The 13,416-nt window shown below is 36.8% G+C and overlaps 2 protein-coding genes across 4 annotated transcripts; both read right to left on the bottom strand.

Moving 5' to 3' along the window:
- Positions 1-277: 277 nt before the first annotated feature.
- Positions 278-3,706, bottom strand: LOC137717009 (L-ascorbate oxidase homolog). Of its 2 annotated transcripts, none has more exons than XM_068456353.2 (9): positions 3,528-3,706; positions 3,233-3,416; positions 3,025-3,134; positions 2,658-2,928; positions 2,156-2,255; positions 1,723-2,068; positions 1,157-1,522; positions 977-1,058; positions 278-870 (listed from the first exon to the last, which is right to left on the bottom strand). In XM_068456353.2, the coding sequence occupies exons 2-9, from the start codon at positions 3,377-3,379 to the stop codon at positions 673-675; spliced, it is 1,620 nt and encodes a 539-aa protein (XP_068312454.2). In that variant the 5' UTR covers positions 3,380-3,416; positions 3,528-3,706; the 3' UTR covers positions 278-672. The 2 variants fall into 2 exon arrangements, with proteins under 2 accessions (XP_068312454.2, XP_088542270.1); XM_088686144.1 differs by having other exon boundaries at positions 3,594-3,621.
- Positions 3,707-8,581: 4,875 nt separating this feature from the next.
- Positions 8,582-11,593, bottom strand: LOC137743017 (protein SKU5 SIMILAR 14). Of its 2 annotated transcripts, none has more exons than XM_068482942.2 (8): positions 11,338-11,593; positions 11,133-11,242; positions 10,384-10,654; positions 10,182-10,278; positions 9,717-10,062; positions 9,263-9,628; positions 9,101-9,179; positions 8,582-9,021 (listed from the first exon to the last, which is right to left on the bottom strand). In XM_068482942.2, exons 1-8 carry the CDS (start codon positions 11,488-11,490, stop codon positions 8,818-8,820), a joined length of 1,626 nt encoding a protein of 541 aa, XP_068339043.2. In that variant the 5' UTR covers positions 11,491-11,593; the 3' UTR covers positions 8,582-8,817. The 2 variants fall into 2 exon arrangements, with proteins under 2 accessions (XP_068339043.2, XP_088542739.1); XM_088686613.1 differs by having other exon boundaries at positions 10,384-10,657; positions 11,136-11,242.
- Positions 11,594-13,416: the final 1,823 nt, after the last annotated feature.

Below are 13,416 nucleotides of genomic sequence, written 5' to 3'. Positions count from 1 at the left end.
ATACAGAAGTCAACGACGCGCTCCAAGCGATATCAACAAATTGTACTCCTCGGCCGAGCTCGGCCGACGAGTTGGCACGCCCCGCATTCAACCGAAGGACGTAGTTAGCTTACTAGTTGCTCGGCCTGCGCGCCACGTAGGTCTTGTAATTATTAGGGTCAACAGTTAGGTTGGGTTCAGTTCGGTTTCCATAATGGTTTTTGTTAAAACCGATTCTAGGGTTAAACAGATAAAATACGGACCGTGCTATGAAAAAACTTGTAAACATTTCCATAAGTTTCTGAGGAACCAAACAGAAAATTTATTTTCCTTTCTTTTAAAAGAAATTGCTACAATGCTATCTTGTGGCTAACTGTAATGACCTATAATATATAGGCAGGAAAAAAAAAGAGAAGTAAACACTGTACTGGGGACTATAGAAGCACATAACGTTGTAGAAAATGAACATGTAAGAGAAATGAATCCTATATAGGACGTGGTAGCTAGCAAGACATCTAACTCAGACACTTTAAAACATCTTGTTTCCCTCAACCCCAAGCCTGTTTCCCCATTCTTTTTCGACAGTCACAGCCTCATAACTGAAACTTAAGAACTACCAAATTTTCAAAAATAAAATTAATGAAAGAACAACATACGGAGAGATACATGATCAAAGAGTAAATAAGTTCGCTATCAATGATGCTTGGCCTTGCCACAATGCAACGTGTTCAAAGGCATATCGTTCTCAGTAAATAGGCTGTGTTCGTTGTTCCAAACTCTGATGTACAATTGCTGCCCCAAATACCTCTTAGACCAGATTGCAGATCTTAAATTCCACATACCCTTGTTGTCCAAAGAGACTAGTACAGCAGTCCAACCAAGTGGATATACCTTTAAGTTTTGTACACCAAATAACATTGATCATTAATGAACGATAAAATTTCAGAAAGTATGCTTAAATTGGATGATGTTGATCGGTACATGTTCTGTCAGTTACCTGAACTGTGTGTCTAGGTACAGCATCTACCAAATTGTAACGTCTCCTTATAGCTGATGTCCAATTAGCAGCATGGCCATATCTGTAAAGACCAACAAATATTATTAGACATATTGTAAGAAAAATATTATGTTTGGGTAATATGTTGTTGTACACGTGACTATTGGTCATAGAGCTTACGCAACAACATAGACGCTGTATCCATCCAGATGCCAAGATTGAAGTGTGGCCTCAGTGTTCTGGAAGACAATTTCCACAAAATCATGAAGGACAGTTCCTATGACAGAGGCGCCATATACTGCAGGGCCTGGAGTAGGTGTGTCCTTGATTGTGTTGAAGTTAAACACGCCAGGGATGTTAAGCCAATCGGCGAGCTTCAATGGGGTCTCCGGATCTACATAGGAGACCTTGTTTACGGCATATCGAAGCTTGCCATCGAGTTTAGTAGCAGTATTGGCCAAAAGTAGTCTCCTGACAACTGGAATAGTTCCATAATGAAATGAGCCCTGTGGGTTAGGCCGGGCTGCATTTGCTGTCAAATTCAATCTTCGCCCAAAAGATAAGAGAAATCGTCAATTACATAATTAGAAAATCATCAGACAATATTGGTAGGCTTACTAACTCTGATCGCCAAATTAGATACTGAGACACTGTCACATCATTTGGGAACAAATTCTATGCACCAAATATATTTGTATATGCTTCTGAAACTGGCAACAGAAAAGTCCCCAGAAAGTGATTGCTACCTGATTGTCCTGGCTTGCTTCATAGACCAGTAAATGTGATAGGTTGGACCAATTGGCAATGGTTTTGAAGCAGGGGTGTTAGAACCAGCGTAGCGGAGAATTCCAGTGGTCGTGAGGATTGGTTTTGTGAATCGGGTAGAGGCAACGATGAAATAGTCCCTGACTGAACCGTGTGGTGTGACCAAAACAGCTACGGATTGGCCTGGATGAATGTCAAGTGATTCATACACCTCTTGCAAGGTATGAGCTCCTTCAACTTCAACAAGTGTCATTGTATGGCTCTGAATCCTGAAGTTAATTGAAGTTGCTATCCCCACATTTGAAACCCTGAACTTGTAGGTCTTTCCTGAAATAACCCAACAAAACTTTGATTAGAGAATCTTCAAAAACAGATAGTTTTATACAGACACTTTTGAAGAGGACTAATGGTTACCTTTTTCACCGGTGAAGACGGCATTTTTAAGAAGCCCATTGATAAGAAGACCATCAGGAAGTGGAAGATTTTTGCCAGAGTCCAATGTTTGCTGCAAATCCTGAAAAAATAAGGGCGTTTATCAGAAAACAGAGGCGTTTCAAATGCAGGGATAGCAATTCCTGATACAACAGTTTAAGACACAGATGGTTGATAACAATTTGCACTCCGGATGTGGGGATAGCACTCCAACGAAGCCTAGGCGAGTTTTTTGCCAACTCCCATAAAACAAAGGTGAAATTGCTTTCACCCCGCCTTTAAGGTCTCCTAGACGTGCTCCGAGGCGAGTATTTTACAACAATGATGGTTGATAACAATTTGCCTCCGAAATGTTTTGACCAATCTGACAACCTAATACGTCATGCTGTATAAAAAAAGTACATTTTCCTACTTCTAGCATCGACGCCTAAGAAAGTTAGAGTAAATGAAATGACGACTATCTGTTACTTTATGAGTTACATACCTTGTGGCCGGTCTTGTACCAGTCACCAACAAGCAGGGTACACTCTCCAGCGGGAATAGGATACGGCACTGCAATGACAGACCTTTGTGCGACATTGAAACCCCCAAAACCACCAGCAGCTCTGTGCAGTTTAGTTGAAGGGAAGTAGGAGAAGGTTCCAATCTGATCTTTCGTTTGAAACTTGTATGTCCAGTTTGTGTTTGGAGGAATCGGGCATTGCGTTCCAAGCACTCCGTCCTGCCACGTGGTTTTTCGCTGTTTGATTCCGTTCCTGATTTCCCACAGCACAAGAAATAAGTCATATGACAAGCCATGCATTTTAAATCTACAAGACTACAACCATTACAACTGCCAACAAAATACTCACCATGTAATGAGGAAAGGTTCGTCCAACTTGTTAATAACGTTGACGATTACGTTGTCATTCGTCACAGCTTTAATATTTGGCCCAGGAAATTGACCATTAATAAGGATACCCTGCATAATTAATGAAACTTTCTAGATTAATTAAGCAGAAGTTATACATACAGAATTATATAATAACATTGTGTTAATGATGGATCAAAAAGCCAAACCTTTTGAGGAACACCCAAGGGAGAAATGGTTCCATATGTTACAGTCCATGTATAATACAAATATGGATCTTCTGCATTAATGGTGCAGAAAGAACCCAAGCAAACCGAAATTCCAACGACAAAATGCACGAAAATGGTTGGCCTCATTGTGTCAGATCCTATATGTAGTCCAAGTTTCAGATTTCTGCACAAAAGAAACAAGTTTAGGCAAAACGTACTAACTAGTGCAAATTGCAAAAGCTACGCATTCAAACTTCCGAAGTATGTACGTAGCTAGAAATTATGAAATACGTACTCGAATTATTGTCAATCCTCCCCAAGAGCTCTATGAGGAGGATTGATTAAAGTGAAAGTGTAGTACCATTTGTAGCCGTGTGGTTGAGCTGTGCAAGTTCAGAGATGGGAGGGATTATATATAAATGGAAGGGGAAGGAAGCAGCTGAAGAGCCTAGAGGAGGCAATGCCAGCGTGGATATATGGATGTACGCGAAGAGCCATGAAGAATCGAAGCTCGTTTGCGGTGCACTTCATGCACAAGCAGTCAGCTACCTGCATATGCTACTCATTCACAACTCATGGTTTTAGCTCACGCATAATCGATGATTAATTATAGGGTTATTATACAAAATGGTCCCTAAGATTTGCATGATCAATGGAAATGGTCATTGAGATTGAAAATCAATAGAAATGGTCCTTGAGATTGTCCATCATCCATGATTTTGGTCATTCCGTTAAAAACTCTTTGGGCAATTTTCAAAGCTTCGTAACTCAATCAATTCTTAACCAAATTCGACCCATAATATATCAAAATGAAGATAAGAAAGTTTAGAATAATATTATACCTATTTGGAAGCCCAATTATTGACAGAGATGGTCGTAAAATAGCCTGAAATGTGACTGGTCAGTGGGAAAACTGGAAAACTCGCCGGAAACTGGGTAAACTTTAAACGTTCATAACTTCTTTAATACTCAACGAAATCGAGTGATTCAAAAACTAAAATCATACTCATCGACGAAATGAATAGAATGGTATCTTTATTTACTGCTAACTCGCCATGGTTAGGCCGGAAAACTGATCGAAATTGGCTAACTCGAAAATGGTTAGCCACTTTCGAGCCGTTGTCCGACCAAACCACGGGCAGTTAGCCTTTGAAAAAGGTATCATTCTCTTCGTCTCGTCAATAAGTATTATTTTCGCTTTTGAATCACTCGATTTGGTTAAGTATTGAAGAAGTTATGAACGTTTAAAGTTTAACCAGTTTCTGGCAAGTTTTCCAGTTTTCCCGCGGACCAGTCACTTTTCAGGCTATTTTCCTGCCATTTCCGGCAACCCTGGGCTTCCAAATAGATATAATCTTATTTTACACTTTTCTATCTTTATTTTGATATATTATGGGTCGAATTTGGTTAAGAAACGATTGAGTTACAAAGCTTTGAAAATTGCTCAAAATCGTTTTTAATGGAAGGACCAAAATCATGGATGGTGCTTGGTGGACAATCTTAGGGACCATTTCTATTGATTTTCAATCTTAGGAACCATTTCTATTGATCATGCAAATCTCAGAGACTATTTTGTATAATAACCGTTAATTATATTAAATATAATTAATATATATGGGTATTGTAAGTATTGTGTAATTACCTCTATGCTGCTATTCATTTGTTAGAGTTAATTAATTGGGAGGTTTCTACTGATTTGCTCCTCGCACTTGTTAGTCTGCTAATCTCTACACTAAATTTTAGCGCTTCCTAAATTTTTATAAATAGCCAATTACCTTCTTCATCATTGTTAGATTACTCAACATTGCATCAAAATTTCGTTCATGTTTATCACATAAACAACACGTGAGCTAATAAAGAGGGTAAAAACGGCATGTTCCATACTACTACATAGGTTAATAGATCAGACTTGCACGATTTGGAGAGAGAGTAGAATTGGTTCGCACGTGTGGATTTTTGTGACTGACGAAAAGTCATCATAACCTCTTAAGTGGTTCATTAGATGTACACGTGATGCGTGACAAATTTATGGAGAAAATTGACTATTTACAAATTGTTCAGGAGTACAAAAAACTAAAATAAAATTCATGATGAAAATTAGCTAAACCTCATTAATTGGACTTGTGATTTTTTATGCGAAAAACCGACCAATGAATGAATGCGATTTTGTTTTAAAAACTTTTTGATAGTGATGAAAATGTGTTGTACGTCTACGCGAGGATGGTGGTGGTGGTGTGGACTTTGGACTCATGAATTCGTCTGTGGTGCGTAGTGGCGGGGAAGGAAAGAAGAGATCAAAGGCGGGAGCCGCGCAGCTTAGAACGGATCCACATTGATAGCATTTAATATATGATATGTTTCTTTTTTGAGATGATTATAATTTTAAAATCTTAGATTTCCTGACCTGACTGATCTTTGTGGTTGAATTAAAAGAGTTCTTTGATCACTCACTCAGAAACCCCACAATGGTGATGAAAACAAGCAGAAAACCAAAGACAATGGAAGGGTAGAGTGGTCAATTTCCCACCATTGTCATCTGTTTTTCTTCACAAACTACGAGTCCCTGGCCCCTTCTTTCCCCCTTGTTGGCCGTTGACAGTTGAAAGGTGCAACTGGAGGTTCTTCAGTCTCGAACCCACCAACACACTCTTGTCACGAAGAGATACTCTGGTGCAATCGAATATGTCATATGGCAGCTTTTATTGGACATAGGATTCACCTTTTGAACACGTGATTAACATTTTTTTTTTATGAACAACACTACTAAGACTATGCATTGGTTGCAAAAGAAAATCTCTCAATGTCACATGCAACTTTTAATTCGGTCATTCTCTCTTAAAAAGAGTTATTGTGATTATCATATTAATACGTGTTATTGCTCATATTATAACACATGAATTTATATATAAATATTAGCATATCAACTTTGTAATTAATCTAATTTATAAAATATAAATTAGTAACCGTACGTATCATTTAACTACTCACACGTAAATTGGTTTTGGCAGACAATGCATGCAACACCTTCGAGGTTCTCGAGAGGTGAGAATAGCTAGGGTTACTCTTTGAAATTTAGTTAATTGTATCGGTTCTCATCCTCAAGAATAAAACGACCTAAACCTAAAATATGTGTCCGAGTTGGTATGGAGACTGGATTTGATTTAGTGAGAAAAGTACAAAATAGAAATGTTTCCAAAAAAAAAAAAAAAAAAAAAAAAAGTACAAAATAGAAATGGGATGCTTCATCATACTCTTTGAGACTAATAGTGGATTAATACAAAATATGTTTGACACTTAAAATAATACCAATCATCGATAGCGAAAAATACGTGTATAAGGATGTTGTTTCCTTTGTGCCAAAAATAAATAAACAAATTGACAATCCGACACGCATTAATAATTTACGACATTGGGAAGTATCTCTTTATGACATTATTTGGTTGTATTTACATGGATAATGCTAGGCCACCCATGAATACATATTATCTCTACACAAAAAAAAAAAAAAAAAAAAACCTAGGGAGACATTTAACTGTTATCAAACAAAATAAACAAACCCCGATGTTTTAATTAAACATCGAATCCACACTGTTAATCAAATGTCAAATGCTTTTTATATTTAAGAGTGACCTGGAAAATTAACGATTTTGATAAAGAATCCAACTGACAAAACAAAAGCAATCCAAACAGATTATATTCCTCTTGTTATAAGTTCCACTCTCAATCCTATTGTTTTGAAGTCCATTGGCACTTGTAAATCCCTTGGCGGATATTTAAACACATTATTAAGGAAAGAGATCCTCTCCAGATCACTTCCATTAAATCCATTAAGTTTGGAGATTCGGACAGTTTAAATTTGATACAACGGCTATAATTATTATAACTTTTAAGGGAGCCCCATGTTTGTAACCGTTAAATCAAATTTCAACAACCCATATTCCCAGACTTAATGGATTTGATTGGAAGGGATCTGGACGGATCCCTTCCCCATTATTAATGCAAGTATGAACACTTGGCCTCCTCGACTCCTAGGAGAAATTTTTTAAATTATTAACTTTTTAACACACATATGTTATCATTTGTATAATACCACATGATGTACTACCTCGTGTGCCGATCATACTGAAAAATCTCTCGACTCCTAATGATATAAAGTCAATAAAAAGCTTCTTTGATGGGCAAGTCAACTTTTACAGTAGAGTTGGCAATGGATCCAAGGAGAGATCTCATAGGGAAAACAAGACCATCATCATCTTTTTGCTCAAATTACGCATGTTGCGTGGAACTCAATTCCAACACCCGTGAAATTCAATTCTCATCATGTGGCCAATCCATGATATGCGTTTTTACTCTGAATCCAATTACTCTCGCTCTCTCGTTGTTCTTACGCTTCTTTCTACGTACATTCATAACCAATTAGTATAAGACAGAAGCTTGCAATTTGCGCCAAAGCAATATTACTCTCACTATCACTCTATCTCTTGGCGCCAAGCAATTTACATTCATATAGTTAATATAAAGTTCCGAAAAATTAATGTGACTATTTCAATGGACTAGTTACAATACTTAAAAGTATTTAGTACAATTATTATTTGATGGTTAGATGTAATTCTTGAAAATCATTATAATATATATGATCATTATATGGTAGTTGTATTGACTACTTGCAAGCATCGTATCCAAATTTTGATAAAGTGAATTTATTTTTGAATTCAAATAAACTTTGTAAATAAACAAATCGGAATACTTATTAAGCCAACCATACATGTCATAGTTTAGTTATACCGTTTTGTGAACCATCATCTATCCCACGTCTAGCTCAACTCTCTTCTTCGGGCCAGAGGATCTGCAAAAAGCATTGGCACTAGGAAACAATTTCCTTTTTAATTACTCACATTCGTAATCAGTTAGGCTATATTTGGTTAGGAGATTGAGACCAAGTTTTCCATTCTATAACGGACGTGAAGAAAGGATTTTTTATATTGTATTAAAAATGTGTCAATGTCATTATTGCCAACAAAAAAAAAAACGAACATGTTGTCGATATATTTTTTACATTACGGGTGCACACTTGCTTTTTAATAAGAACAGACTTCTTGCATAATTTTTTTTTTTTTTGTCAATTAGAGACAGCAATAATGCTCATCATGTTCACGATTCATGACCACCTCACTTATCATGTTCCATGTGTTAGTCATAAATTAAAAAGGATTTAATGTGACAGATGATTAGTTCTTCTTTTTGAACAATATGACAGAGGATTTGCTGGTGCATCATAGTTGAAAGTGTTGAGTGAAATGAACTTGCAAGTCTAAACCGACGTTACCAAAATGATGAAAAACATGAAGAGAAGCAAAATTTAGACCTTAAATTCTATATATCTAGAGAAATTATATAACCGTAGCATACAATAAATTTTCGTAAAAATGCAGACGAATATTCATCTAAATTTAAAGTTATACTACTAAGTGAAAAGAAACATCAAATATGAATCTTCTCTTTTGCTTTCTTTGCTGCAGTCTGTCTTCCCTTTAGCCAAACCTTCATGACTCAAGAAAACAGACTCCGAAGAATCAAAGGTCACCTTATGTGTGTCGTCCTACAGCTTTTCCACACAGCAGAGCATTTGAAGGAATGGTGTATTCGTTAGCAAGGTTTTGGACTGGATTCCAAACCCTGAGATAGAACTGTTGCCCAAGATACTGCCTTTCCCATATAGCAGACCTCAAGTTCCACATACCTTGGTTGTCAAGTGACGCCAAAATAGTTGTCCAAGAGTTTGGATACACCTTCAAAGAGCAAAAAGATTAAATTAGCTAATGAAAAGTTGAAATAACCAAATATTAATCAGTAACAGCCTTTATTTACCTGAGCAGTATGTCTAGTAAGAGTATCAACGAGATTGTAGGTTGTTCTCTTGGCTGGAGTCCATGGTCCGGAACCATAACTGCATTTGTTCAAACAATAAAGATTATATTCTACCCATTGATTTTGTAAAATTTTAAGCATAAGAAAGCACATTTGACATACCCAACAACCCAGAAATCATAACCATCTAAATGCATGGATTGGACACTCTTTTCATTGTTTTGGAAAACAATTTCAATGAAGTCATGGTGTGAGACTGGCATAACAGGGGTAGCTAAGGATGCAGAGCCATCTGAGGGAGCGGTTTGGATGGAGTTTAAGCTGAAGACTCCAGGGATGTTGAAGTAATCAGCAAGCTTTACAGGGGTATCCGGGTTAACATAAGAGACCCTGTTGAATGCGTATCGCTGCTTTCCATTTATCAATGGTGCTGAATTGGCTAACACAATTGTCTTTGTCGGTGTGACCTTGCCGTAATGGAATGAACCCTGAGGATTAGGCCTGGCTGCATTTGCTGTCAGATTCCACCTGTAAGAAAAACAATGTTCAAAAGGATCAAACTAAATCATTATAATCGAACAAGGGCTCCTCATATTTGAATTTCACATATTTATACCTGAAAGTTCTGGCTTGCTCCATAGACCAGTGTATTTGGCCAGTAGGACCGGCCGGCACAGGTCCAGAAACGGAGGTGTGCGAGTTTGTGTAGTGTAGCACTGAAGTAGCCGTAAGAACAAGCCTAGTGAATCGTGTGGATGCGACAATGTAGTAGTCCTTTGGAGCCTGATTTAAGGTTACTAGGACAGAGACTGATTGGCCAACATGTATGTCAAGGGAGTCATATGAGTTCTGAATTGTGTGAGATCCTTCGCATTCAACTAACTTCAGTTTGTGACCTTCAATCCGGAAGTTCAATGAGGTTGACAAGCCGACATTTGAGATCCTGAACATATATGTTTTTCCTGAAATCATAATACGAAAAACATAATTGAGCATTAATCATTTGAGTAAATTGTTAAACTAGTTCCCCAGAGATCTAAGAATAGTTCAAGTGTTTGAGGAATCAAAGATTGAGAATTACCTTGGTCACCACTGAAAGTGTTACTAGTTTGGCCATTTATAAGAACACCGGCAGGAAAAGGAAGAGATTTTCCGGAGTCCAAAGATTGCTGTAAGGCCTGCAAAAATCAAAACAAAATGAGAACATAAGTACGTTAACATACAAATCCCTTTACAAACACTTTCAAAGTACATGTAGAATGGCAGTCATATGTTTTTCTTACCTGGTGGCTGCTCTTGTACCAGTCGCCAGCAAGCAAAGTGAAATCCCCATCAGGGGTTGGGTAAGGGACTGGGATTCGAGGTCTTGCGTAGACATTGATCCCTCCAAACCCTCCAGCAGCTTTGTGAAATTGAGTTGATGGGAAATATGTGAAGGAACCTATCTGATCCTTGGTCTGAAACTTGTAGGTGTAGTTTGAGTTCGGCGGGATGGGACAATTGGTTCCCAAAACCCCATCTTGCCATGAGTTTTTCCTCTGTTTAATCCCATTCCTGGTTATGAATAAAGAAAGATATTATTAGAATGAATGCCACAGCCAAATATTCAGATATTGAACAAAAGAACGGAAATGAAGAGCTAATCTCGTCTAAAATCCTAAAAGAAGAAGTACGTCATTGTTTCGTTCGGTTGCAGACAAATGTAAGGGAAAACAATACTCAACAAAATATTCAAGCTCAGATTTCTCATTAATTAAAATCTGGGAACAAATTTCTCCACACAAGTAAGCCTAATGCAGCAATTTGGCTTAAATTCTTACAATTGCCCTTCTAATCCTTTGAAGCTTAACATAAATTAAATGGGAAAATATGCTCCTGAAGGCCACTAGCAATTTTTTTTAACCAGACACAGAACCAACATTCTTCAGCAAATGAAAGCTCTTAATCTAAAAACAATGGAAAACAGTTATAAATAAAAAAAATAAAAACTAAAAAAAGGGACAAGAAGTGGATAGGAGGATGAAGAACTTGCCAGGTTAAGAGGAAAGGTTGGTCCAGCTTGTTAATTAGGTTGAGGATAATGTTGTCATTGGTGACAACGTCAAGTCTAGGGCCAGGAAATTGGCCATTGATGAGAATTACCTTCAAATATCCGAAAACAAAGAACCAAATTTTAGAAAAACCTAAAAGCTCAAAATATAGAACTGAGATTGCAAAAATGGCAAAAACCCACAAACCTGTTGAGGAACACCAAGAGGAGAAAGAGTCCCATAAGTCACAGTCCAAGTGTAGAACTTATATGGGTCTTCTGCTTTCACCACAGAAGAACTCAGAAGCACTGCCAAAACCCCACAAACCAAGTGGAGCAAGAAGCCTGCTTTTTGCTCCATTTTTGCTCTCCCCGCAAAATGCTCCTCCAAAAACCACAGAGTTGGGTTTTAATCAACTTATTTGTTTCTCTTTTTGTTTGGGTGGCATTGGGTTGAGAGTAGTTGGTGACAGCCTTTTATAGCAGCAGCGCGGGAAAAAGTGCCGCACCAGATATGTCCTTTTGCTCCAATTTTTTTAAGGAGACAATTTCTACATTTGTCTTAGATTTTGGTTTAATCGGAGGTTTAGTTTAAAAACGAAGAAGTTATAGGTATCGATTATTGAAGTTGTGACAATGTTTAATCATCCTTCTGGGTAATATTATTAGAATTTTCATTAAAACGGATTTAAAGGGACAAATAAAGTATATAATTTTCAATTAAGTTATTCAAATTACCATAGTTCGTATTTTGACAAATTCAACAATCAACACACGTCAATCGAATGAGTTATTCAAAATTATCATTGTTGGCATTTTAATCAACTTATTTGTTTCTCTTTTTGTTTGGGTGGCATTGGGTTGAGAGTAGTTGGTGACAGCCTTTTATAGCAGCAGCGCGGGAAAAAGTGCCGCACCAGATATGTCCTTTTGCTCCAATTTTTTTAAGGAGACAATTTCTACATTTGTCTTAGATTTTGGTTTAATCGGAGGTTTAGTTTAAAAACGAAGAAGTTATAGGTATCGATTATTGAAGTTGTGACAATGTTTAATCATCCTTCTGGGTAATATTATTAGAATTTTCATTAAAACGGATTTAAAGGGACAGATAAAGTATATAATTTTCAATTAAGTTATTCAAATTACCATAGTTCGTATTTTGACAAATTCAACAATCAACACACGTCAATCGAATGAGTTATTCAAAATTATCATTGTTGGCATTTTGATATATTCAAAAATCAATACTCACAAGTTTTCAATTTAAAGACCAAAGTTACAAATTAAACTAAAATTCACCGATCAATGCTCTAATTTATTTTTAATTTCATATATGATCAAAACTGCTTTTTCAAAAATAAAGTCCGCTTTTTCAAAACCATCAATGTTCTGGTATTGGGAACATAGACGCGTTTTCGCGTGATGGTAATTCTCATTTGCTTTGAACGAAAGCCAAGTTTAAACCCAACCCATCATTCAACAACTAAAGTGAAACTGAGTTTGAAAAAAAAAAAAGAAAAAAAAAAAAAAGAAAGTGAAACTGAGTTTGTTCATAAACCCGCCTTTAATTGCGCCCCTGATGTTGAAACTATATTACTTTTTCCCCTTTCGGCCTGTTTTTCTTTTTCGTTTAGGGTTTGTTTTCTCATAAATATTGAACATTAAAGTTTAGGGTTTTCTCATAAGTATTGGATAATGATAGGTGGTATATTTATGATTCCAACACCCCTTCTATATGAAAGAACAATGCTTTGCTCAGCCAAGTAAATGTAACCCACTTGTTTTTTTTCATATTTATTTCTTATGAAAGTTTGGTAGTTTTGTTGAGAATGCAATGTGATTGTTGATATTGGTGTCACATGCGGATCATATTGTTTTCCGCCATTTTTCTCATTTTTCCAACAATTCTGCAACTTTGGAAATGGCCGTGACCGGTAGGTCTGTAACAGGAACATATATAAATTGCAGCATAAAAAATAAACCTTTTGGGTCCACTAGCCAATTTAAGTCAAGCTCTAACTGTAATACTCAACTAATGAGCGTGTGTAACTGATTGTAGCATAAGATGTATAGTATTTTATGGCATGTATTAGCTGATTAGACAATGTACCAACTAATTTGTCAATTAACCATTACAATAATCGATGTACATAACAGCTGGATCAATTTGATCTTGCATATATGCTGGTAAAGTATGAGAGCATTATTTGGTCTCTATGGAAGACATACAATGAGTTGATGGACAATTTATATATGTGACTATATGAGGCAGCTAGATACATACCAG

Source organism: Pyrus communis, chromosome 15 (assembly GCF_041283825.1).
Source record: "Pyrus communis isolate YQ-2024b chromosome 15, ASM4128382v1, whole genome shotgun sequence".
NCBI lineage: Eukaryota > Viridiplantae > Streptophyta > Magnoliopsida > Rosales > Rosaceae > Pyrus > Pyrus communis.
Note: the sequence above shows the minus strand (reverse complement) of the source record. Positions and strands in the feature narration are given on the sequence as shown.